The following is a 25662-nucleotide window of genomic DNA, read 5'->3' on the forward strand; positions in this document are numbered from 1 at the left end:
CCCGAAGGGGACTTAGAGCGGCTTACAGATTATGGCAAAATTCAATGCCGCATTATACAACAAATAATAAATATAACCTATCAAATTATAAAACAATTAAAACATAAATGCAATAAAATAGATTAAAACATAGTTTTAAAGGAGCAGGGGAGGAATGAGACACAAAACTTCTACTTGTCTTTCGAGCTGCTTAGGTCAACAGCGAGCTAGGCTATTAATGGTTGGGAGCTTAATCCGACCCAGGCTTCGATCTCATGACCTTTTGGTCAGTAGTGATTTATTGCAGCTGGCTACTAACCAGCTGTGCCACAGCCCGGCCTTTACCTTTACCTGTCTTCTAAAAATACATTTCAGTGGTCTGTCATTCAACATTTCATCTTGCAAATGTATGAAAAGTTAAGTTTATAATGACTTTATAATGTTGGGACTGATGATACTTCAAGCAATTTCCTTGCTAGTTTTCTCCATCCCGACCCAAATACAAAACTGGATCATGAAGCATTTTAACATCGGGGTTGAGTCAACAGTGTCTCGGCTTCTAAGAAAAACTTATAAATGTGCCAGGGAGTGCGAAGACATGCCTCCGACACATTTCACCGATGTGTTAGATTATTCCAAGACCCATCTCCCACTCAACCCCATGTAAAAGCAACACGAGTAGTTGTATATCTCCACCATTACTGTGAGAGTCTCCAATAAGGGGAAATAAGTGATGAAAATCCCCTGTCCACATGCAAAGCGTGCTACCTTTTCTTTAATAAATGATGCACACCCAAAATAACAAACAAGCGCAGTGAGGCAGATGGATTAGATCACAAAGCCCAAAACAAGATACCAATGCACTTACTTTCATGCAATAAGGAAATAGTTATATTCTCCAACACTTTCACAGAATGTGTAAAAACCGCCTGCAAAAACACACAATTGTGTCCTAGCCGTGAGGAGGAGGAGAAGAAAGAATAGAAGTCAATCTTGCTATCTCCCAACACTTGTCCTCTTTCTAAGATTTTCTATGTACCGAGCAAGGATAAATCAAGTCCGGATTTTAAAATCTGTTCTGATTCAAAAAGCTCTCAGTTGTTGTCCCTTGTTTGAGAAAATACATTATTGCCTGTATTGTCGAAGGCTTTCATGGCCGGAATCACTGGGTTGCTGTGAGTTTTGTCGGGCGATATGGCCATGTTCCAGAAGCATTCTCTCCTGACATTTTGCCCACATCTGTGGCAGGCGTCCTCACAGGTTGTAAGGTTGTGCATTGCCCTTTCCCATTGCCGGCCATGATCAGGAAGAAGGTAGAGAACATTTTGGGTTTGTTAACATGCCCAAGTGCAATTTTGTCCTTCAAGATACAAAACCCACTTAGTGCACTTTCGCCCGGTTTGTTTTTATGATTTTATCGCTGTATTTTAATATGTTTTTACCAATGCTTTTGCTATTTCTATGTTAATGTTTATTCCTTTTGCGTGCGGTTTTTGCTGTTTGATGTGTTTTATGTTCCTTACTGTATTTGCTTGTGCTTTTGCCCCATGTAAGCCGCCCCGAGTCCCTTCGGGGAGATGGAGGCGAGGTATAAGAATAAAGATTATTATTATTATTATTATTATTATTATTATTATTATTATTATTTTATTATGACACAGCAAGCAAGATAGATATGCTGGATTTAGTATCACAAAACCACAAGTCGAACACTTCCCAAGTGTCTAGGACTGTGTGATGTATTTTCGGATGATGCGCGCAGATCCCAGCAGGGTGGCCTTTTGCAGCTGGCAGATCGTAATGTCTATTGTTTCCAAATGCCGGCTGAGATCTTTTGGCACGGCACCCAATGTGCCCATCACCACCGGGACCACCTGCACTGGTTTCTGCCAGAGTCTTTGAAGTTCAGTCTTGAGGTCCTGAGAGCGGCTGAGTTTTTCCTGTTGTTTTTCGTCAATGCGACTGTCACCTGGGATGGCGACAACAATGATCCAAACCTTTTTCTTTTCCACAACTGTGATGTCTGGTGTGTTGTGTTCCAGAACTTTGTCAGTCTGGATTCGGAAGTCCCACAGTATCTTTGCGTGTTCATTTTCTACGACCTTTGCTGGTTTGTGATCCCACCAGTTCTTTGCTGCTGGGAGGTGGTACTTGAGGCATAAGTTCCAATGGATCATTTGGGCCACATAGTTGTGCCTCTGTTTGTAGTCTGTCTGTGCAATTTTCTTACAGCAGCTGAGGATATGATCAATGGTTTCGTCGGTTTCCTTGCACTGTCTGCATTTTGGGTCATCAGCTTATTATTATTATTATTATTATTATTATTATTATTATTATTATTATTATTATACCCAGAGGATCCTTGGAGGTCATGGAGAAGGTTTGCTTTGCAGACACTTGCTCTCAGAACATAACCATGGATGGCCAGAGAAGTAGGTGAGAAGCTGAGTAAAAAAATCCTGAATAGTCTTCAAAGATCTTTATCTTGTGTATCACAGAACACATTTAGTAAAAAATGAAGGTAATCATAGTCCTTATCTCTTTTTCATCATTAATAATTTATAGAAATAATAAATCCTGGTGATGCCCCAAAGGGTTGTACATATTAACATATTCCCAAAGAGTGTGGACCTTGATGAGCTCCATCTTTGGTTTGCGCAAAGACAAGTGTCTTTGAAGACAATACAAAGTTTCAGCCAGACTTTTATATTCACTTCTCGTTTTCCACTCAAAGACCTCCTGTGGGAGAGAATTCCACAGGCGGAGAAAGACGTATTTCTAGCCATTATAAATCAATTATCACTTGCACTCTTGTGACTTCATGCTTTAATAGTAATGTGTTTCCACTGGCTTTTTTATGTTTTGCAATTGTGTCAACCAATTTGGAACGATCGTACATATTCTAATTCCAGCAGTTCTAAAAACGCAGGCTGGAGTTAGGACAATATGTCACGAAGTCTCCAGGAAAGAGAAGAGAAGGGGGGAAATGGGAATAATGGCTTGGTTTTACTACCAAAATTAAAAATGATTTAAAATATATGACAACCAAAAAAAGTTACCAAGAAAATACAGTATGAAAGGATGTACTTTATGGCCACAGAGACAGAACTAAACCAGAGATGATCAACTGCCTCTCAATACATCAGAAAGAACTATTGATTTTTTTTTCTTAAGACACAGACAGAAGTGTTTCTGCTTCCCCTTGCACATCATTTTAAGACTAAGATTGAAAAAAAAGTTAATAATGTAACAGTAGGGGGTGGGCTGAGGCACAGGCTGGTTAGCAGCCAGCTGCAATAAATCACTCTGACCAAGAGGTCATGAGTTCGAGGACAGCCCGCGTCGGGGTGAGCACCCGACAATTAAAAATAAAATATAGCCCCTGCTCGTTGCTGACCTAAGCTCGTTGCATCTATCAAGTAGGAAATTTAGGTACCACTTATATGCAATAGGGGCCGGGCTGTAGCACTGGCTGGTTAGCAGCCAGCTGCAATAAATCACTCTGACCAAGAGGTCATGAGTTCGAGGCCAGCCCATGTTGGGGTGAGCACCCAACAATTAAAAATAAAATATAGCCCCTGCTCGTTGCTGACCTAAGCAACCCGAAAGATAGTTGCATCTATCAAGTAGAAAATTTAGGTACCACTTATATGTGGGGAGGCTAATTTACGACACCATAAAAATCATCCAGCCACCGTTGGAATGAGGAAGTTGCCGTCACAGTGGAATGATGAAACAGCTGCTCACCCTATGGCTGGAATCAAGCATACCCTCAGGAAGCTGGAAGCTGGAGAAGGTTTAAATTGCCTCTGCGTCTGTCTCTGTCTCTGTTCTATGTTATATGGCATTGAATGTTTGCCTTATATTTGTACAATGTGATCTGTCCTGAGTCCCCTTTGGAGTGAGAAGAGTGGAATATAAATACTGTAAATAAATAAATAATAAACAGTAAGCCCCACTTTATTCAACTGGACTTTCTCCCAGATACGCGGGCATCATGGTGTAGTGATGAGAGTGTTTGCTATCGGATGTTTCCACTCTTTAATCGGTCCATGGGGTTTTGTTGCAACCCTCTACCTGAATGCACAATTTCTTGTGTTTTATTTTTGAATATTGTTGGCCTTGGCAGCTACCCAATTAACGTCTGCTCAGTTTGCCTAGAGGCACTGTTCACATTAATAGACTCCAAGTAAATATGGCTGGTTTTGATCCTACCAGACTGGAGACAGCTGGTAGGTGGTCCTTCGGAGATTGCGGAAACTTTTTTCAACCCTCAGTCACCATTTGCTGGGTTGCTTAGTGTTGGAGGAACCTAGCTGCGCATCAGCCTTTGGGGGGAAATATGCTCCCCACTTCTGCATCAGATGAACATAGCTAATCCAACACTGGAAATATTACAATTGAAACCCCTAGTACCTATAGCTGTCCAGTATTGACACAGAAATAAAACAAACGCAACTGATTCAGCAAGAAATCTGAGGAGTTTCTTGAGCCTTCTCTTCATAACACAAGAAAAAAAATATGGGCCAGGCTGTGGCGCAGGCTGGTTAGTAGCCAGCTGCAATAGATCACGATGACCAAGAGCTCATGAGATCGAAGCCTGGGTCGGATTAAGCTCCCAACCATTAATAGCCTAGCTCGCTGTTGACCTAAGCAGCTCGAAAGACAGTTAATAATAATAATAATAATAATTTTATTTTTATACCCCGCTACCATCTCCCCAGAGGGACACAGCAATAAAATCATACAAAGTGCACTAAGTGAATCTTGTAAACATGAAGGAAGTTAAGGTGCTATAAGATCATGGGGAGAAGCTTAAACTGGGGTGACAGTTGCATCTGTCAAGTAGAAAATTTAGGTACCGCTTTATGCAGGGAGGCCAGCCCGTGTCGGAGTGAGCACCCGACAATTAAATAAAAAATAACCCTGCTCATTGTTGACCTAAGCAATCCGAAAGACAGTTACATCTGTCAAGTAGGAAAATTTAGGGACCACTTATGCGAAGAAGCAGATTTACAACACTGGATGAGGAAGTACTCCATCAAAAAAGGACTTGCCGTCACAGTGGATGATGAAGCACAGTGGATGTGGCCGGAATCAAGCATACCCTCACAAAGCCAGAAGCTGGGAAGTTAAGTAGCCTCTGTGTCTGTCTGTCTGTGTGTTGTTTGTCTGATGGCATTGAATGTTTGCATGTATGTACATTGTGATCCGCCCTGAGTCCCCTTCGGGGTGATAAAGAAGGGCGGAATATAAATACTGTAAATAAATACATGCTTTGGCAAGCAGGAAGCAATTGCCATGCTGACTAAACATGAACAAGCTAGGGTTAACAACGGTTAATGAACAGGCATGAATTAGCATGAATAAAGTTCTTGTGTGCAGGTGCATGAATAAAGTTCTTGTGTGCAGGTGCATGAATAAAGTTCTTGTGTGCAGGTGCATGAATAAAGTTCTTGTGTGCAGGTGCATGAATAAAGTTCTTGTGTGCAGGTGCATGAATAAAGTTCTTGTGTGCAGGTGCATGAATAAAGTTCTTGTGTGCAGGTGCATGAATAAAGTTCTTGTGTGCAGGTGCATGAATAAAGTTCTTGTGTGCAGGTGCATGAATAAAGTTCTTGTGTGCAAAAGAACTGGCAGCCCACTATGTTATGTTGCATAAGTGGGAGCTTTCAGGAAATTCCTCCAGCCCCAAGGTAGGCATGTATGTCACTTCCCACTTCACTCTATAGCCCAGTTATGTACCCAATTATAATATAGTCAGTCCTCCAACATCAACAAGACTGTTGCATATTTGACTGTTGTGCAGCTTTGCTGCCCAAGAGCAAACTGAATTCATCATAGATTTCTTCCTGATTCCCTATTACAATTTCATGGCTCTTAGATACAAAGCAGGTATATGTCAAAGGTAAGTGCCCAATGGAATATCAATGTGAAGAGTGTGGCTGTACTTTCCTCCCTCTTTGGTCAATGATTAAAGAAACCACTGCAGATCCTGCCTCATGCCTGGGCCTAAAGTCATTCACAGGAGGAGATGGGATCCTGCCAACTGAGAGATGAAATGGAATATTTTTTTTCAGTTGTCTTATTAGCTGCATTTGATGCTTTAGGGTAGTCAGAGTCCCTCACTGATGAGAACCTGTGGTTGACACCACATCCTTCATTCCCTTCATTTATTTGCCAAGAGATTTTCCTTGACAATGTAGCTAGCTAGTTCTCCTTCCCAGCGCACACATTTTCTCTGCCAAGAACAAACCTACATGCTCCTCCTGATAACACTTCCAAAATACAAGGAGACTGGATCCATAATGCTGCTATCGAGCCATATTAACGCCTGTATTCCCCCAGAAATATTGACAGTTCGGTAAAAGACAAATCATATATTTGCAAACAAATATATGATTTTTATTTATTTTTTTAATTAAAAACCATTTCTGGAGTTCCAGATTTGCAAAGTTCCAAAGATTTAGAAGATCATAAGCAGACCTAGCTGTACCCCATGAACTATATTGTGTCTAACCCTCAAATAATTTGTATCAAATTGATTATTTGTGTGTAACTATGTCATTGGGAACTCAAAGAAGCAAGTCCTACCTGGGCAAAAAATAATAATAATAAGGGAAGGTCATCTAGTTGGATTCTATTTATCTATAACGATGCTTGGATGCTATTGGTAACTTATTCCTTTATTTCTCCCTTTGCAGCTACTTTGATATAACTGAGGTGTATGTGTAGTGTAGGTCTTAATATTCAGTGCTGATTTAATTGTTAAATATAGGTAAAACGTCAATATTATTGTTATTGTTGGTCAAAAATATTTGCATTGTTAATTTTTTTATCAATTTTAAATTACAGTAGAGTCTCACTTATCCAACGTTCTGGATTATCCAACGCATTTTTGTAGTCAATGTTTGCAATATATCGTGATATTTTGGTGCTAAATTCATAAATACAGTAATTACTACATAGCATTACTGCATATTGAACTACTTTTTCTGCCAAATTTGTTGTCTAACATGATGTTTTGGTGCTTCATTTGTAAAATCATAACCTAATTTGATGTTTAATAGGCTTTTCCTTAATGCCTCCTTATTATCCAACATATTTGCTTATCCAACATTCTGCCGGCCCGTTTATGTTGGATAAGTGAGACTCTACTGTACTTGCAAATTCCAAATTTGTTTATTTATTTATTTATTTATTTGCTACATTTATATGCCACCCTTCTCACCCCGAAAGGGACTCAGAGCGGCTTACAAATTAAATTTACATACAATATTATATTATTAGCATAGAACAATACTGGTAATAAATTACTATATTGTACTGTATCAATATATTGTAATATTATTAGTAATGTTACATGTAAAATATAATTTATAATTAATATTATTATATTGTATTATTAGTATTATATCGTATTACAATATAATATTACTAGCTGTGCCCGGCCACGCGTTGCTGTGGCGAAGTCTGGTGGTCTGGGAAATAAAGTATTGAGGAATTGGTGGTAGTTAAGGTAAAGGGTAAAGGTTTTACCTTACATTAAGTCCATTATAAATGGGTTATATAGCTGTGTGGAAGGGCCTTGAGTCTACACTGCCATATAATCCAGTTAAAATCAGATAATCTGTATTTGATAGGCAGTGTGGAAGAGGCCTAAATGAGGCCTAACTCTGCCTGTCCCCTGGGCTGCGTGGGTTGCTAGGAGACCAAGTGGGCGGAGCTTAACCTTCTAACTGGCAGCAATTGGATAAAAACAATTTTTCCTCTCCCTCTAATTAGGACGTTATTTTTGTTTTGTTTTCGTTGTATGAACGTAGAGGCATGGATGAGGAGTTGTGCTGCCAAGTTTAGTGTTTCTGGGATGTGTAGTTTTGTTGTTTTGTCCTAGGCCGAAATTTCATTACCCTTTTATATATATAGATTTCAATAATATTACAATATAAAATTGTCACATTGCACAGAATCATTGAGTTGGAAGAGACCACAAGGGCCATCTATTCCCGTGTCAATTAACTGCTTATTAATACTGTTTGTTTATTTTTAATTAATACATTTTGCATATTTGACTGTCATGGCTCGAGTATTTAAATCGCCTATTCTGTGAATTGCTTTGAGCATACTGCCTTTGTGGAAAATGCAGTATGTAAATAAGCCGTAACGACGACAAAGCCCACGATCAGTGATTTTTGCAGCCGCGACATTCGGAGAAGTATCTGTGTTAATTTATTGTAACAGAAACAACTGTTTTTGTGGCATTGGCGTTTTTAAAAGACTAATGGAAGTGTCGTGTGGCATGCTTTTGTGAGCCAGACTGCACTTCATCAGATGCACAACACGATTATCTAAATGGAAGAGAAAGGGTATTTCACTAAGTGAAGCCATGAGGTCAAGCACTACAAGAAATGCAGAGCAGAGTTAGATGGAGACAATCCAGGTAAACAAATACAAGATTCAGACTGCATGGTAGGCTGAAGGCATTAGGCATGGTACAGATCTCTCAAGGCTGGTCTCAGTTCAGCTCTTATTTTCCTCCAACGCTGGTCCACACTGGGTTACAAGCTTCCCTTCGTCTCATATTAATTATTTCCCACAGTTTTCTTTGTCCATGTGATTTACAAACACATCTATACATTTTGGGACATTCTGTTGCTCCATTCTCTATGACGAAGAACCATCAGGACTTCCTCCTTCCACCTTCCTTTTTGGTCATCGCATTTCTGATCTTGTTCTTTATGGGGACGTAAAACACCCAATAGCACCTAATTTGGGCTCCGGGCTGTGGCGCAGGCTGGAGAGCAAGCCAGCTGCAACCAGCTGCAATGAATCACTCTGACAAGGAGGTCATGAGTTCGAGGCCCGCTCAGAGTCTATGTTTGTCTTGTCTTTGTTCTATGTTTAAAAGGCATTGCATGTTTGCCTATATGTGTAATGTGATCCGCCCTGAGTCCCCTTCGGGGTGAGAAAGAAGGGCGGAAAATAAATGCTGTAAATAAATAAATAAATAATTTCTCTACCCAGTTTAAGGCTCTTCCCATGACCTCTTCCTTCCTTCTTGTTTACAAGTTCCACTCAGTGCACTTTGCCCAGCTCATTTTATGTTTTTATTGCTGTGTTTTTCATGTGTTTTATAATGATCGTGATTTTTAATGCCTTTTAAATTTAGTTATGTGTTTTTGTAAAACCGTATACTGTACGCTGGTTTTATATCTGTAAGCCGCCCCGAGTCCCTCTGGGGAGATGGTGGTGGGTACAAAAATAAATTATTATTATTATTATTATTATTATTATTATTATTATTATTATTATTATTATTTGCAGCTTTAAGCTGTTTTCGAACTGCTTAGGTAAACAATGAGCTGGGCTTTATGGTCGAGTGCTCACCCCGACCAGGCTTCGAACTGGCCACCTTTCAGTTGGTAGATTTTATTACTGCTGGTGGTTTACCATCCAAGTCCCTCCCAGTACTTCCCAGCCTCTGCCATAGATGTGGGCTAAACGTCAGGAGAGAATGCTTCTGGAACATGGCCAGACAGCCCGGAAAACTCACAACAACCCTGTCATTCCGGCCATGAAAGCCTTCGACAACATATTTCCCATCTGTTCTCCGACCCAGGAAAATCAGTTGACCGTAATAAGTAACTACAGTAGAGTCTCACTTATCCAAGTTAAACGGGTCAGCAGAACCTTGGATAAGCGAATATCTTGGATAATAAGGAGGAATTAAGAAAAAGCCTATTAAACATCAAATTAGGTTATGATTTTACAAATTAAGCACCAAGACATCATGTTATACAACAAATTTGATGGAAAAAGTAGTTCAATACACAGTAATGCTATGTAGTAATTACAGTAGAGTCTCACTTATCCAACATAAATTGGCCGGCAAGAACATTGGATAAGCGAATATGTTGGATAATAAGGGGAGATTAAGAAAAAGCCTATTAAACATCAAATTAGGTTATGATTTTACAAATTAAGCACCAAGACATCATGTTATACAACAAATTTGATGGAAAAAGTAGTTCAATACACAGTAATGCTATGTAGTAATTACTGTATTTAGCACCAAAATATCATGATGTATTGAAAACATTGAATCCAAAAATACATTGGATAATCCAGAACGTTGGATAAGCGAGTATTGGATAAGTGAGACTCTACTGTATTTCTATCTCAAAGCTCTTTACAGACATTAATAGTATCATCACAAAACACAACATAATGTTAGATTAACCAAACAAGAGTGATATAAATAAACCCCTAAAGTAGGACAATTGCTTTTGCTTCCGCTTCCAGGCTTCATTGAGGCCAAGGTCCATAGTGCCAAATCTACTAATGAAGTCAATTAAATTAACTCAAGAAAGAATTGTCTGTTTTAACTAGGGCAGTTTCGAATCTGATGAAGGATCCCCTGGAAGATTAAAATGCCGCTCACATTGATTTCCGAGTATTACTATTCTCCAAGTTGGCTTCTTATTTATTGTTTTGCTTCGAGGCTGACCTGGCTGGCCTGCATAAATGTTTCAAGGCGACAACAGACTCTCTGTAGTTTAAGAGATAATGCGTGTCATGCAAATTGAGCTGGGAAGCTACGGGTTCGCAGCAACAAGTGACATTTTTAACATACTCTGCCTTAACAGAAACTACTCTCTATGCAGATATTTTGGATATTTTTAATTGCACACCTGTTACAGGAACTTCTGCAACAGGCAGAAGCCATACTTCTAATACACTTCAAAGAGGCCCATGAAATTTGAGTTGGGCCATTTCATTTAAATGAATCTGCAATCTGTTAGGTGAAGGCTGGAGACAAAACTATTAGAAATTCGGATCATAGAGAAGCCATGGGCAAGCTGCCAGTTCCTTCCTTGCTCTCCGTCATTAAATTAGCAGAAAGTCAGTCCCATATCCATGCCATGCACCAAGTTCTCCAAGTGTAAACTGAAGCTGACCTGATACTAATGGCCTGCAAAAGCCAAATCACATCCAAGACATGCAGAGGTTTCTTGTTGTTTTGTTCCGCGAGTCATGAAAAAGGCTTTCAGGCATGAAAAAAGAAAGCTTTTGAAACAGGCTTCTGAAAACATTGTTTAAACATAATCCAGAGCAGCATGGGGCGCAACTGGTCAAAGAAAATCACTTGTCTTGTATTCATCTAACTAACCTTAGATCAAAGTGTAAAAAAAAGTTCTATTGCTATTTGGGAGAAATTGAGATATTAGTTGTGTGCCTTCAAATCATTTCTGACTCGTGGTGACACTGTCATGGGTCCTTATTTGCAAGTTTTGTTCTAAGGAGGTTTGCGAGCGTGACTTGCCTAAGATCAGCCAGTGGTTTTCCAGACTCTCATTGATCTTCTTAATAGGTGGTAATAGTGACTTCTGGCCACATCATCAAAGAATATTTTTACTTGGCATACAAGAAAGAGCTGTATTTATATAGGTAAAGGTAAAGGTTTTCCCTGACGTTAAGTCCAGTCATGTTTGTGGGTTGGTGCTCATCTCCATTTCTAAGCCGAAGAGCCGGCGTTGTCCGTAGACACCTCCAAGGTCATGTGGCCACTGGCATGACTGCATGGAGCGCTGTTACCTTCCCACCGGAGCAGTACCTATTGATGTACTCACACTCTGAGGGTTGTTGCTCATCTCCATTTCTAAGCCGAAGAGCTGGCGTTGTCCATAGACACCTCCAAGGTCATGTGGCCATAGGCATGACTTCATGGAGCGCCGTTACCTTCCCACCGGAGCAGTACCTATTGATCTACTCACACTCTGGGGGTTGTTGCTCATCTCCATTTCTAAGCCAAAGAGCCGGCGTTGTCCATAGACACCTCCAAGGTCATGTGGCCACTGGCATGACTGCATGGAGCGCTGTTACCTTCCCACCAGAGCAGTACCTATTGATCTACTCACACTCTGAGGGTTGTTGCTCATTTCCATTTCTAAGCCGAAGAGCCGGTGTTGTCCATAGACACCTCCAAGGTCATGTGGCCATAGGCATGACTTCATGGAGCGCCGTTACCTTCCCACCGGAGCAGTACCTATTGATCTACTCACACTCTGGGGGTTGTTGCTCATCTCCATTTCTAAGCCGAAGAGCCGGCGTTGTCCATAGACACCTCCAAGGTCATGTGGCCATAGGCATGACTTCATGGAGCGCCGTTACCTTCCCACCGGAGCAGTACCTATTGATCTACTCACACTCTGGGGGTTGGTGCTCATCTCCATTTCTAAGCCAAAGAGCTGGCGTTGTCCGTAGACACCTCCAAGGTCATGTGGCCGGCATGACTGCATGGAGCGCCGTTATTTATATACTAGTAGGTAAAGGTTTCCCCATTGACTTTAAGTCTGGTTGAGTCCAACTCGGACATGTAGTGCTCATCTCCATTTCTAAGCCAAATAATCTTTTTGAATCTTACTTTCTCATCAGAGCCTTAAAATAATGAAGATATGTAAATTAAACTGGAAAAACACTGACATATTTTTGTCACATAAATATGCATCAGAGATCTTTATTTAAAAGGGAGAAAGATACACTTTTTTTTCTTTAAGAGCCACTGGAAGGGAGAATGAGCAATAGACATATCCGTGAGCCAGTGAATTGCTAATAATGTTGTTAGTCTATGGCTGCATACAAAGGAGGAAAGGAAGATGCCATTAGCTTAAATGCTCCAATGCCCATAGTAGTATGTTTAGCCGTTGTATCATGGTCTCTGCTATTCATTAGTTCACCTGCTTTGTTGTTGTTGCTTTTAAAATGCATCACTTCCTCTGTTTCCATTTCCTTGCTTTGCATTGACATACAATTGCTACCAAGTTCAAAATGCAAAAGTAGCATCCATTCAATTCAGTGTAGGCAGCAGGGAAGGAAGATGAATCTTGCCTTTTCCTGTAGACGCAGGCAAAATCAAACTAGCTCTTCCTCGCTTGTATATCCTTCCTCATTAGTAGCTTTTGCCATCGTGGTCACACAAGACTCAGGCCTCTTCTACACTGCCATATAAATTCCAGATCATTTGCGTTGAATTGGAATATATAGCAGAGGAGACTTATATAATCCAGTTCAAAGCGGATAATGTGGATTATCTGCTTTGCTAATATGGATTTTATGGCAGTGTAAAAGGGGCCCAATAATAATAATAATAATAATAATAATTATTATTATTATTATTATTATTATAAGGAGAAGGAGAAGGAGATAAGGAGAAGCTGATAAGGAGAAGACCTGGCTCTGGCTCACGAATGGGACCCTGAAGAAGGAGACAGAAGGCCTGATCCTTGCAGCCCAGGAGCAAGACATCAGGACAAAGGCCATTAAGGCCAAGATCGAAAAATCAGCTGATGACCCAAAATGCAGACTGTGCAAGGAAACCGACGAAACCATTGACCATATCCTCAGCTGCTGTAAGAAAATCGCACAGACAGACTACAAACAGAGGCACAACTATGTGGCCCAAATTATTCATTGGAACTTATGCCTCAAGTACCACCTCCCAGCAGCAAAGAACTGGTGGGATCACAAACCTGCAAAAGTATTGGAAAATGAGCACGCAAAGATACTGTGGGACTTCCGAATCCAGTCTGACAAAGTTCTGGAACACAACACACCAGACATCACAGTTGTGGAAAAGAAAAAGGTTTGGATCATTGATGTCACCATCCCAGGTGACAGTCGCATTGACGAAAAACAACAGGAAAAACTCAGCCGCTATCAGGACCTCAAGATTGAACTTCAAAGACTCTGGCAGAAACCAGTGCAGGTGGTCCCGGTGGTGATGGGCACACTGGGTGCCGTGCCAAAAGATCTCAGCCGGCATTTGGAAACAATAGACATTGACAAAATTACGATCTGCCAACTGCAAAAGGCCACCCTGCTGGGATCTGTGCACATCATCTGAAAATACATCACACAGTCCTAGACACTTGGGAAGTGTTTGCCTTGTGATTTTGTGACATGAAATCCAGCATATCTATCTTGTTTGCTGTGTCATAATAAAATAATAATAATAATAATAATAATAATAATAATAATAATAATAATAATAATAATAATAATACAACACACAGTCCTAGACACTTGGGAAGTGTTCGACTTGTGATTTTGTGATACGAACTCCAGCATATCTATCTTGTTTGCTGTGTCATAATAAAATAATAATAATAATAATAATAATAATAATAATAATAATAATAATACACACAGTCCTAGACACTTGGGAAGTGTTCGACTTGTGATTTTGTGATATGAAATCCAGCATATCTATCTTGTTTGCTGTGTCATAATAAAATAATAATAATAATAATAATAATAATAATAATAATAATAATAATACACACAGTCCTAGACACTTGGGAAGTGTTTGACTTGTGATTTTGTGATATGAAATCCAGCATATCTATCTTGTTTGCTGTGTCATAATAAAATAATAATAATAATAATAATAATAATGCACACAGTCCTAGACACTTGGGAAGTGTTCGACTTGTTATTCTGTGATATGAAATCCAGCATATCTATCTTGTTTGCTGTGTCATAATAAAATAATAATTATAATTTTATTCTTATACCCTGCCTCCATCTCCCCGCAGGGACTCGGGGCAGCTTACAAATACAAGACAAACATACAATAACCTCAAATACCGAAAACGCGCAAATGAAAATTAAAAACATACGATAAAATCACAACCATTAATAAGACAAAGTTAAAACACAGTAATAAAACATAAGGATGGGCTGGTCAAAAGTGTGCTAAGTGTTTTCATCTATGAAATCCTGGAGCTTGTAGATTTCTAAGACATATTGGATGGGTCTAACAAAGTCCAAGATGGGTCTACAAAAGCCAATGGATCCTGGCCTGCATCAATCGGAGTCGAGTGTCTAGATCCAGGGAAGTCATGCTATTCTGACTTGGTCAGACCACTTTACCTGGAATCACACAGTGTCCAGTTCTGGGCACTGCAAAAGTTGGGATGGATGGCCATCTGTCAGGGGTGCTTTGAATGCAATTTTCCTGCTTCTTGGCAGAATAGGGTTGGACGGGATGGTCCACGAAGTCTAGGATTCTATGATGGTTTGGAGAAGAGCACACATCGATCTTAACCAGATCAAGTCCTACCCATGGGAAAGATTCCTAATTGTGTAGGATTATAAATCTGTCCCTATAACTCAACAGAACAATCCATACCGATCCGTGAGCTTAAATGTTTGTATAGATAAATACCGACATTATAAAAGTAAAGCTTGTAGATTTAGAAGGTTTTCATCTTCTTCTTTTTAAGCGGCAGCATTATTCAATAAATGCACCACTGACTTGGCAATCTCTGAATTTATTGTTCATTAAAAATACATGCTAATTATCACAATTTTAATTAAAGTATTATCTGGTGTATGTGAAATGCAATTATGTGCAACTAGCATAAGCTGTAAGGCACACTAATATTTGCAGAGAAGTGAAGCACTGGTGTTGGTTCAGTACATGTACAATGAAGTCGTGTTTGTTTTCAAGTGAAAAATCAGGACATGGAACATTAAGCTGCGCATTGCTATCAAAGCAAAAACTGCCAACCCAGTTCTTAGCCAGACAGGTAATTTTCAGAATTTCAATGTATTAAGCCCCTCGCCCTGCTTTCTGGTGTCCCTACAGAAGTACTGACTAATATAAATACGTTGTTATTGGCAGTGTCATTATAATCGTTGCAATTTTATCAACAATAGTTGAACTGCATGCCTAACTTGTGGCATCGTTAAAAATTATATTATATTTTGTCACCAACAACTTACATGATATAGTTTATATGATTTATAAATACAGTATTGTATTAAATGGTAATAAACAATTTACTAGATTGCACCCTCTTTAACAAGCTAACTACAAGCAAGTAACAGCTTATAAACAGGAAATATAATGCACATATTTAAATGGAAACATGGAGTCAAGGCCGGGCAACAGAACCTGGAGGCAATTGCTTGCAATCTATGATATAATTCTCTCTTACCCTCCCTTGTCAGTGTGTTTTCCAAAGCCAAGGGAACGTTTTGAAAAGGGAAAGATGCCCTTGCAAGTCAAGAAGAAGAAAAATATATATCAATTCATCTTATAAAAGCATTTTCCCCTGAAATATTTGTTAAACTCTCCTACAGATATATAGGCATTAACCCCCTGCACGCATTTGCAATCCTTGTGTACTTTTATATCTGGATCTATCTATCAATATACATTATTTTTATTTATGAATTTTCCCCTCATATGTTTGCAGGTCTTTGCAAACCCTATATACATATAGATCCATCTATATACATATAGATTTGTTTAACAACAATTTGACAGAAAAAGTAGTTCAATACACAGCAATGTTATGTAGTAATTACTGTATTTATGAATTTAGCACCAAAAGAATACAATGTATTGAAAACATTGATTACAAAAACATTGACTACTAAAAAGCAGAACATTGGATAAGTGAATGTTGGATAAGTGAGACTCTACTATATATACATTATTTAACCTACTGATGCCTCGATTAATGTAATTTTATTGGTATTTATTTTTATTTTGAAATTTACCAGTAGCTGCTTCATTTCCCACTCTCGACTTATACTCTGGTCAATAAGTTATCCCAGTTTTTTTGTGGTAAAATTAGGTGCCTTGGCTTATATTCGGGTCGGCTTATATTCGAGTATATACAGTATTCTGTTAAGTGTGTTTCAATGTGGAGAAGAGCAAGCCACAGACCACTTACTACAATGCAATCTTACAACTGCATCCTCAATCTCCTTCTGATACAATAAATAAATCAGAGCGAATCCAGCTCTGTGCCAAACCTGGGAGGCACAGTACGGCTAATATCTCAGCATCACCCAATGAAGATACATCGTTCCTTAAAGTTTCAGATATCAAATGGAATCAGAAATACACATAACTAGACTACTACAGATTCTAACAAGAGAGAAAGGCAAATAATTAATATGTTGACTGCAATCACGCCATCGCCACTGACATCTATGACCAAATATTAGCAATGTCAAAAATACTCATGAAACCAAACTCATTCCATATGCTAAATAAATTGCAACAACTGCTAGCAAGTTTATTTTTTTTTAAAGAAAAAGGCTTTGCCCCCTCCCGCAAGAGATGAGGATTATCAATTAAATTAAAATGTTTTAATTAACGAAGCCAAAGAAAACCCAAAGATGCTGGAACAACTCAAAGAGCTTAAAATGATAACGTGTAATGAAGAGATCAAAATTAGCAGCAAAATGGATTAGTGCATTCTTGGCACAGAAGCCGTAATGCATCGCATCACAGTTGGGCCGGGGCGGTGTTGACAACAGCTGGTGCATCAGGAAATCCTCCACAAAATCAGAAGCCACCGAGGGGATAAAAGCACGGCCGAATATTTACTTCATATAGATAAAAGGGGAAAGCAAAGGATGCATTATACTCCTCAAAAGCAGCAGAGACATATCAATACCTTCTGGAGAAAGTATTAAGCAGACTTAATGTGAGCGCCATTCTTTAGAGCATTGCCCCAGAAAGCACTAAGGGAGTCTTTAGCAAGAGCTTTTCAAGCACAGCATACATTAGAAGGCCTATTAAGGAGCTCGTATGAGAGATGTCTTTCTAGAGGAATGACCAACAAAGCACTTGGTGGCATAATTAATTCTGAGTATTCCGAAATTCTAATACATGAATACCAAGCTTGGTTTGTAGTCCTGCTATGATCCCTTCCTTTGATTCCACGGAGCAAGATACAAATATGTTGTGAAGAAACTTACATTAGCACAACAGGAGAACTCACAAATTGGTTTTGGCCAGGCAGATGTTGACTTCCAAAATATCCATTCGCCTATCCGTTAGCATGAATTAATAAGGGACATTCACAAATAGATAGAGATGGGATACCTATATTTTAGCCATGGCTAATTTTGAGTAACTCACTGGTAGGATCAGACTACTTCTTGAAACTGTTCTATGAAGCAGAAAGATAAGCTACATGCCTCAGGTGAAAGTGGGAAGGGCTAAAGCAATATCTGCCCCTCCATCCCACCTCTCCTTTTTGGAAACCTGGTGCGGAGAAGAGACGTCGGAATGTTTATTTAATTTGTATTATTATATTATAACTGCTGCCACCAATTGTAAAGATGTTTATAATGCGGCCACCAGATGTAAAGGGGATTATCCACGCTTGCCACCACTATGGGAAGATATAGCCACTGGCTACTTAGAGAGGAGACCTTTTAATTTTTGTTTTTCTTCTTTCTTCTTGTTTGTTTTTGATGGTAATATATATATGACAGAAGCTGCGATGTTTAAAAAAACAATAACACATTTATTCTGGCACAGAGCTTAATGGTTACAGTAACTTTCTCTTTAGAGACACTTTGGTTAACAGTTGCAAAGCTAGAATGAGGTGTTTCAAACTTTTTAAAATGTCACTTCTTTCTTTACTGCTCTGAACTGCAGTCACCCTATGAATTATAATCACAGATTATCTGTTCCTCATCAGGAGACAGACTCCCTTAAAATAAGTCACCAAACTTATTTTAAATTGACTCAAAAATAAGCATTTGAGTCTCCCTGATCCCTTCAACTGAGGGTCAGTCTTCACTGTACCTCATCAGGGCACAGACTACCTTAAAATAAGTCACCAAACTTATTTTAAATTGACTCAAAAATAAACATTTGAGTCTCCCTGATCCCTTCAACTGAGGATCAGTCTTCACTGTATCTCCTCAGGGCACAGACTAACTGCTTCTTTTTCAAACCTGCACTTCTCCACCAAAACGGCAGTTGGCTTAGCCCACTTCTCCATGGCAACCAACTCATGAGTGCAGAGTAACTGAAATATTAACCCTTTTAAAACACAATTAAACATGACATCTGTAAACTAAAAAATTCACACTTCGTTACACCTGGTAATTCCCATTTTTTTCTCCACTATGGCTATAGATCAGTGGTTCGCAATCTTTTATTGACTAGGGACCACTTTGACCAGGGACCACTTTGACTAGGGACCACTTCACTAGTGACCACTTTGACCAGGGACCACTCTCCAACATTAGTACCAAAAGATCCTCTGCCCCTAACCCTAATGACTGTATTGCCTTATAATAAGATAATTTCTGGCCAGGTTTTCATACTCTGCAACCTTCCTTGAATGTGTGATATGGTCATATAGACAGCCGATGGTTCTTTCACGCACGGATACATACTCACACATTCCCCGAATTACCTACTAATTTCTTGAAATGCACAAATGGATTATTGAGAAAAACCATGCTTTTTAAAAGATCGTAATTAACAGAAACAACAAAGCTCCAAAAAAATCCCATGAAGCTGAAGATAAAATCAAGTTGGCATGTCAAATGATCAATAAAATGATAGTTTAAGACATTGATTAAGTGATACATTTCTTCATGAATGAGTGAACTCCTAATTAGACAAAGGAAACAAAACTGTCATTGCAGAGGAAAGGGATACAAAAGAAAGAAAGCATTATGTGCCACCTCATTGTCAAAGAATGCATTCTCACCTCTTCTTATTTCATAAGTTAATATCAGAAGTCAACAAGTAAGTACACTGAGTGAATTACTAAATCATGGACATTCAAGTGCTTCTCCAAAAGCATACAGGAATTAGGCTGAGCAGACCAGACCATCACCATTTCACAAATTATTCCAATAAAGCTTTTAGAAGAAGCCTTAAAACAGTCACCAACTTAAACAGGAAACGTGGAAGATTGCTTTATCATCTTTCAACCATAATTAGGTTCTTAAAAATGTAAATTGTGTTACAAAATGCAATTAGTCATAATTCACTAATATTAATTTCCACTTACATCCTGCTGCTTGGGATAATCTTGTGCCCATCTCGAAACCAAGTCACTTGTGGTCTTGGATAGCTGGCGATGTGAGGGAAGTTGAGAACGGTGGCTTGTCCTTCAGACACTGTCTTCCTCTTCTCCACATCCTGGAAATTTCCCATGTCTGCAAAGAAAAGTTATACCATGATTCTAAGAAGTTTCTTTGTCTATGCCACATTTTTATTGTTTTAGGGGTCAGTGAGTAGAATAATTCTGTTTTATAGAAATCATTGACATAGCTGCAATTAAGTTATGAGACAGAACAGACCTTGTAGTAATGCTGATGAGTGCAAGTTTCTGAGTGTGTAGTGAGGCATGAGGCTGCATGTTTGCATTTCCTTGGGTAGACAATTGACTTTTTCCCAATTGAAACTGACACAGTAACATCTGAGGACCCAGAAGTTGAGAACCACTATCCACTGCCTGAGTCTGTTAGAAATTGTGGGAGTTGAAATCCAAAACATTTGGACAGCCGGAATTGGCCACGTCTGATCTAGAACAATTCATGGCTTGCTGTCTTTCTTGGTGATAGGAAATATCTTTTTACCTTTGTCAACTTGATATAGTCACAGAGGCGGGGTATAAAAATAAAGTTGTTATTATTATTATTATTATTATTATTATTATTATTATTATTATTATTATTATTATTCTATTATGACACAGCAAACAAGATAGATATGCTGGATTTCATATCACAACATCACAAGGCGGACACTTCCCAAGCGTCTAAGACTGTGTGATGTATTTTCGGATGATGCGTGCAGATCCCAATCAGGTGGCCTTTTGCAGTTGGCAGATCGTAATTTTGTCAATGTCTATTGTTTCCAAATGCCGGCTGAGATCTCTTGGCACGGCACCCAGTGTGCCCATCACCACCGGGACCACCTGCACTGGTTTCTGCCAGAGTCTTTGAAGTTCGATCTTGAGGTCCTGATAGCGGCTGAGTTTTTCCTGTTGTTTTTCCTCAATGCGACTGTCACCTGGGATGGCGACATCAATGATCCAAACCTTTTTCTTTTCCACAACTGTGATGTCTGGTGTGTTGTGTTCCAGAACGTTGTCAGTCTGGATTCGGAAGTCCCACAGTATCTTTGCGTGCTCATTTTCCACAACCTTTGCTGGTTTGTGATCCCACCAGTTCTTTGCTGCTGGGAGGTGGGACTTGAGGCATAAGTTCCAATGGATCATTTGGGCCACATAGTTGTGCCTCTGTTTGTAGTCTGTCTGAGCGATTTTCTTGCAGCAGCTGAGGATATGATCAATGGTTTCGTCGGTTTCCTTGCACAGTCTGCATTTTGGGTCATCAGCTGATTTTTCGATCTTGTCCCGAATGGCCTTTGTCCTGATGTCTTGCTCCTGGGCTGCAAGGATCAGGCCTTCTGTCTCCTTCTTCAGGGTCCCATTCGTGAGCCAGAGCCAGGTCTTCTATTATTATTATTATTATTATTATTATTATTATTATTATTATTAATGGCCTTTGTCCTGATGTCTTGCTCCTGGGCTGCATGGATCAGGCCTTCTGTCTCCTTCTTCAGGGTCCCATTCGTGAGCCAGAGCCAGGTCTTCTCCTTATCAGCTTTTCCTTCAATTTTGTCAAGGAACTTTCCATGCAATGTTTTGTTGTGCCAGCTGTCAGCTCTAGTTTGTAGTGTGGCTTTCTTGTACTGGTTTTTTGTCTGCTGTGCTTTGAGGAATTTCTGATTATTATTATTATTATTATTATTATTATTATTATTATTATTATTATTATTATCTTCTACAGTGGATAGTTCATGTCTCTGACATGCAGATTCTGTAAGCCCCATTTTTGGCATTTTTCTCGATAAATTGCAGGACAAAAAGGTGCAATATTTTAATTCTAAACCAATAAAAGGGTGGCCAAAGAGGGGACATCTGAACTCCCATTTGTTCCTCTATTAATGAGGAGCTGGCGTTGAAGCTGTTTTCAAATCCTGGTTAAGAGGAAATCCATTAACTTTAATTAATGTTGGGACCCATTCAATGATTAAGGGCAAAGGGAATCCATGCTTCAGAAGACAGTCAGGTTGGAAGTGAAGAGCCAGGCAATCTTAGGCCTTAAAAGCAGTTAAGAGATCCCCGCCATTATGTTTACACTCCCCTTGTCCAATATTGATGAACTAATTTAAAAACTGAACTATTTCATCATCCCATCACACTTTTAAATCAGTATCTGTTGGGGGATAGAATAATAATGATAATAATGGCTAGCTGGAAGAGTGAATGGCGGCTTGGCCAATTTGTACTGCATTACACGCTATTGTTCTCGGATGCTAATATTAAACTGAAGAAAAAATAAATCCGGCACATTTTCTCTCATGATACCTCTCTTCTCCCTTTAATCACTTCCCACTAAATGGTCATGTCTAATAAAGAATTCCATTCACCCACTTTATCTTCCTGCCATTTATCAAATGACAGCCACTGTGGCTGACCTTCCAGCTAAGTGCCCCGAGGAACGATAATCAAAGCCTCAGACGGAGACGTGTGGTGGGTAAACAAAGAGTGAAACTTCCTCTCACCTGAAAGATTTCTACTTGTCTTTCCCACAATGAAATGATCATATGGAAATTTGGGGATAGCAGAGCATCCCGCCAAACACATGGCAATACACTTTAGTAAAGCCAAGTGTTTAGAAAGAGCTCCTTTCCTGGGCTTAGCAGTCCAAAATTTGTGTTATTTCCTTAGTGACACAAGTTAGCTCCTTCAGCTTTAATATACCCAAGTATAAAACATGTAAACTACACATTTCTGCACACTAATAGCACCAGAACAGGAAAGGTGAAACAGAAATACATAATAAGCAGGAGTGATATGCTTATTGAATATCTAAAAATTATTTGGTACATGTATTTATCGCCGTCTTTCGGAAACAGTTAAAAACATGGATGTTTGGTCATGCTTTTGACTAAACTAGTCTGTTATACCTGGCCCTTATCTATATTGAAACTCCCTGGTCACTTTATAGCTGATTTCCACCTAGATTCATCTTCCCTTTTATATTCCTTTCTTATGTCTATTTTGATATAGACACTTTTATCAGTTTTGATGGTTGTCCATTTATGTCCTATATTGGACTAGTGTTTACTGGTATGTGATGATTGTTAATTATTTTATTATTGTGTCTTAATGATGTTTTTAAATTATGATCTGTTTAAATTGTTTTTGTGCCCCTGGTGGTGGCACAGTGTGTTAAAGCGCTGAGCTGCTGAACTTGCAGACCGAAAGGTCCCAGGTTCAAATCCAGGGAACATAATGAGCGCCCGCTGTTAGCTCCAGCTTCTGCCAACCTAGCGGTTCGAAAACATGCCAATGTGAGTAGATCAATAGGTACTGCTCCCGCGGGAAGGTAACAGCACTCCATGCAGTCATGCCAGTGCCACATGACCTTGGAGGTGTCTACGGACAACGCCGGCTCTTCGGCTTAGAAATGGAGATGAGCACCAACCCCCAGAGTCAGACATAACTGGACTAAACGTCAGGGGAAACCTTTACCTTTACTTTAGGATGCTTCTTGTATAACTGATGACCTTTTGTTGTTAAATGTGATTGATTGGGCTTGCTACCCATGTACGCCGCTCTGAGTCTCCGCTGTGAAAGAGGGAGCAGCATACCAAAATAAAGTTGTTGTTGTGGTTGTTGTTATTATTATTATTATTATTAATTCCATTTATATTCTGCCTTTCTTCCAATATAAGTCCCCAGGGTTTGTTTCACCCTTGATTGATGGGCAGATCTGTGCAGACAGTATTTGTAACAACAACAACAACAATAAATAAAGCTGTGGAAAATCCTGCGGAAAATAAAGCTGCGGAAAATCCTGCTGATCGAAAGGTTGGCAGTTCAAGCCAGGGTTGGGGTGAGCACCCGCCATCAGCCTCAAATCCCTGCCCACCTAGCAGATCGAAAACAGAAGTGTAAGTAGATAAATAGGTGCCACTTGAAAGGAAGGAGGCAATAAAAGGTGCTCATAAGGACATGCTGGATTCAATCAGGAGGAGGAGACAACAAAGCTCCTCGACACAGAAATGGAAAAGATGGGGAGAGCCTTTACTTTACCTCTGTTTATGTTTGCCTGTCCTTGTTAATTGTACAAAGGCATTGAAAGTTTGCCATATATGTGTTCTGTAATCCGCCTTGAATCCACTCAGAGAGATACAGCGGAATATAAATATAGCATATTATTTATTTATTTATCTATCTATTTATTTATTTATTTACAATATTTCTATTCTGCCCTTCTCACCCCGTAGGGGACTCCAGGCGGATCACATTGTACACATATAAGGCAAACATTCAATGCCATATAAACATAGAACAGAGACAGAGACAGACGCAGAGGCAATTTAAACCTTCTCCAGCTCCAGCTTCCTGAGGGTATGCTTGATTCCAGCCACAGGGGGAGCAGCTGCTTCATCATCCACTGCGGCAGCAACTTCCTCATTCCAACGGTGGCTGGAGGATTTTTATGGTGTCGTAAATTAGCCTCCCCACATATAAGTGGTACCTAAATTTCCTACTTGATAGATGCAACTATCTTTCGGGTTGCTTAGGTCAGCAACGAGCAGGGGCCATATTTTATTTTTAATTGTCGGGTGCTCACCCCGACAAGGGCTGGCCTTGAACTCAGAGTGATTTATTGCAGCTGGCTGCTAACCAGCCTGCGCCACAGCCAGGCATGTTATTATTATAAGTCCATCTTATTCTTATTCTTCTTATTATTATTATAAATGTTATTTATTACCCAATTCTCCTGAAGGCTCGAGGTGGGGTACAACAAAGTCAAAAAATGAACATAAAACATATACAACAAATTACATAGATAAAAACACAAAAATATAGATACAGATACAAAATTGACATGCAGTAGTAATCGAATATTTAGTGTATCACTTGCACTGGATCAGTGTCTGCTAGCTGAAATTAGGATAATGAATAAATACATACATATTTATTTTATTCCAAACATTACCACTTTAACAGTGACATCGTTTGTGGGGAATCTTAAAGGAAATTTGACAACCAAATTAACAACTTAAGTACACACGCTAACATTTGTGTGTGAGTGAGTATTTATCTTTCAAGGACCAGATGGAACCTATTTTCAAAGTGTGCGAAGAAAAGTCTGTTATTTTAAAAAAAAAAACCAAAGTGACTGTAAGAACAGATGTATTTTACAATTCGAGTCACATATCTTGGCATCTGTAATTGAGAAAATCAACACATTTATCCAAGCGAAAGTCAAGTATTTAATCAGAGGTCAGACTTGACAGTTTCTGCAATCAGAGGTTTGGACGTGCCAGCCCTGTTGGGTTTGGCTCATTTGGTTTTAGAGATTGGCTTGCATTGCATTTGGTTGTCAACTAGTCCATTCATTTTCAGGAGTGCAAATGCTGAAATGAAGCCTGGTCTCCCATTTTAGGTGTTTATATGTACATGCTTAGCAATTTCACAGCTTCTTTATGCCACAGAATGCCTATTCTTCTCTGGTGGTCTTTAACTTACAAAACTTTGAAAATATCTATATTAATCCGTATACTGCAGTGGTCCAACCTTTAGCTACCCGAGGACGAATCAAACTGTAGTATAGGAATGTCACTGGCACCTCTTTCTTGCTTTGTTAATTGATGGAACGATGGCTGTAATCTATATATATAAAAGGGTAATGAAATTTCGGCCTAGGACAAAACAACAAAACTACACATCCCAGAAACACTAAACTTGGCAGCACAACCCCTCATCCATGCCTCTACGTTCCTACAACAACAAAAAAAGAAAAATAAAGTCCTAATTA

General features: G+C 39.3%; 1 protein-coding gene across 7 annotated transcripts in view; it reads right to left on the minus strand.

Moving 5' to 3' along the window:
- The window catches only part of sdk1 (sidekick cell adhesion molecule 1), a 615491-nt gene that overhangs the window by 517090 nt on the left and 72739 nt on the right, over nt 1-25662 (minus strand). For all 7 annotated transcript variants that reach the window (XM_062964472.1, XM_062964469.1, XM_062964468.1 and 4 more), the window contains exon 4: nt 19824-19971. In XM_062964472.1, the coding sequence (XP_062820542.1) occupies nt 19824-19971 (148 nt within the window). The remainder of the gene's footprint in view (nt 1-19823; nt 19972-25662) is intronic.

The sequence above is a fragment of the Anolis carolinensis genome, unplaced genomic scaffold, assembly GCF_035594765.1.
Source record: "Anolis carolinensis isolate JA03-04 unplaced genomic scaffold, rAnoCar3.1.pri scaffold_13, whole genome shotgun sequence".
In the NCBI taxonomy this organism is placed as follows: Eukaryota; Metazoa; Chordata; class Lepidosauria; order Squamata; family Dactyloidae; genus Anolis; species Anolis carolinensis.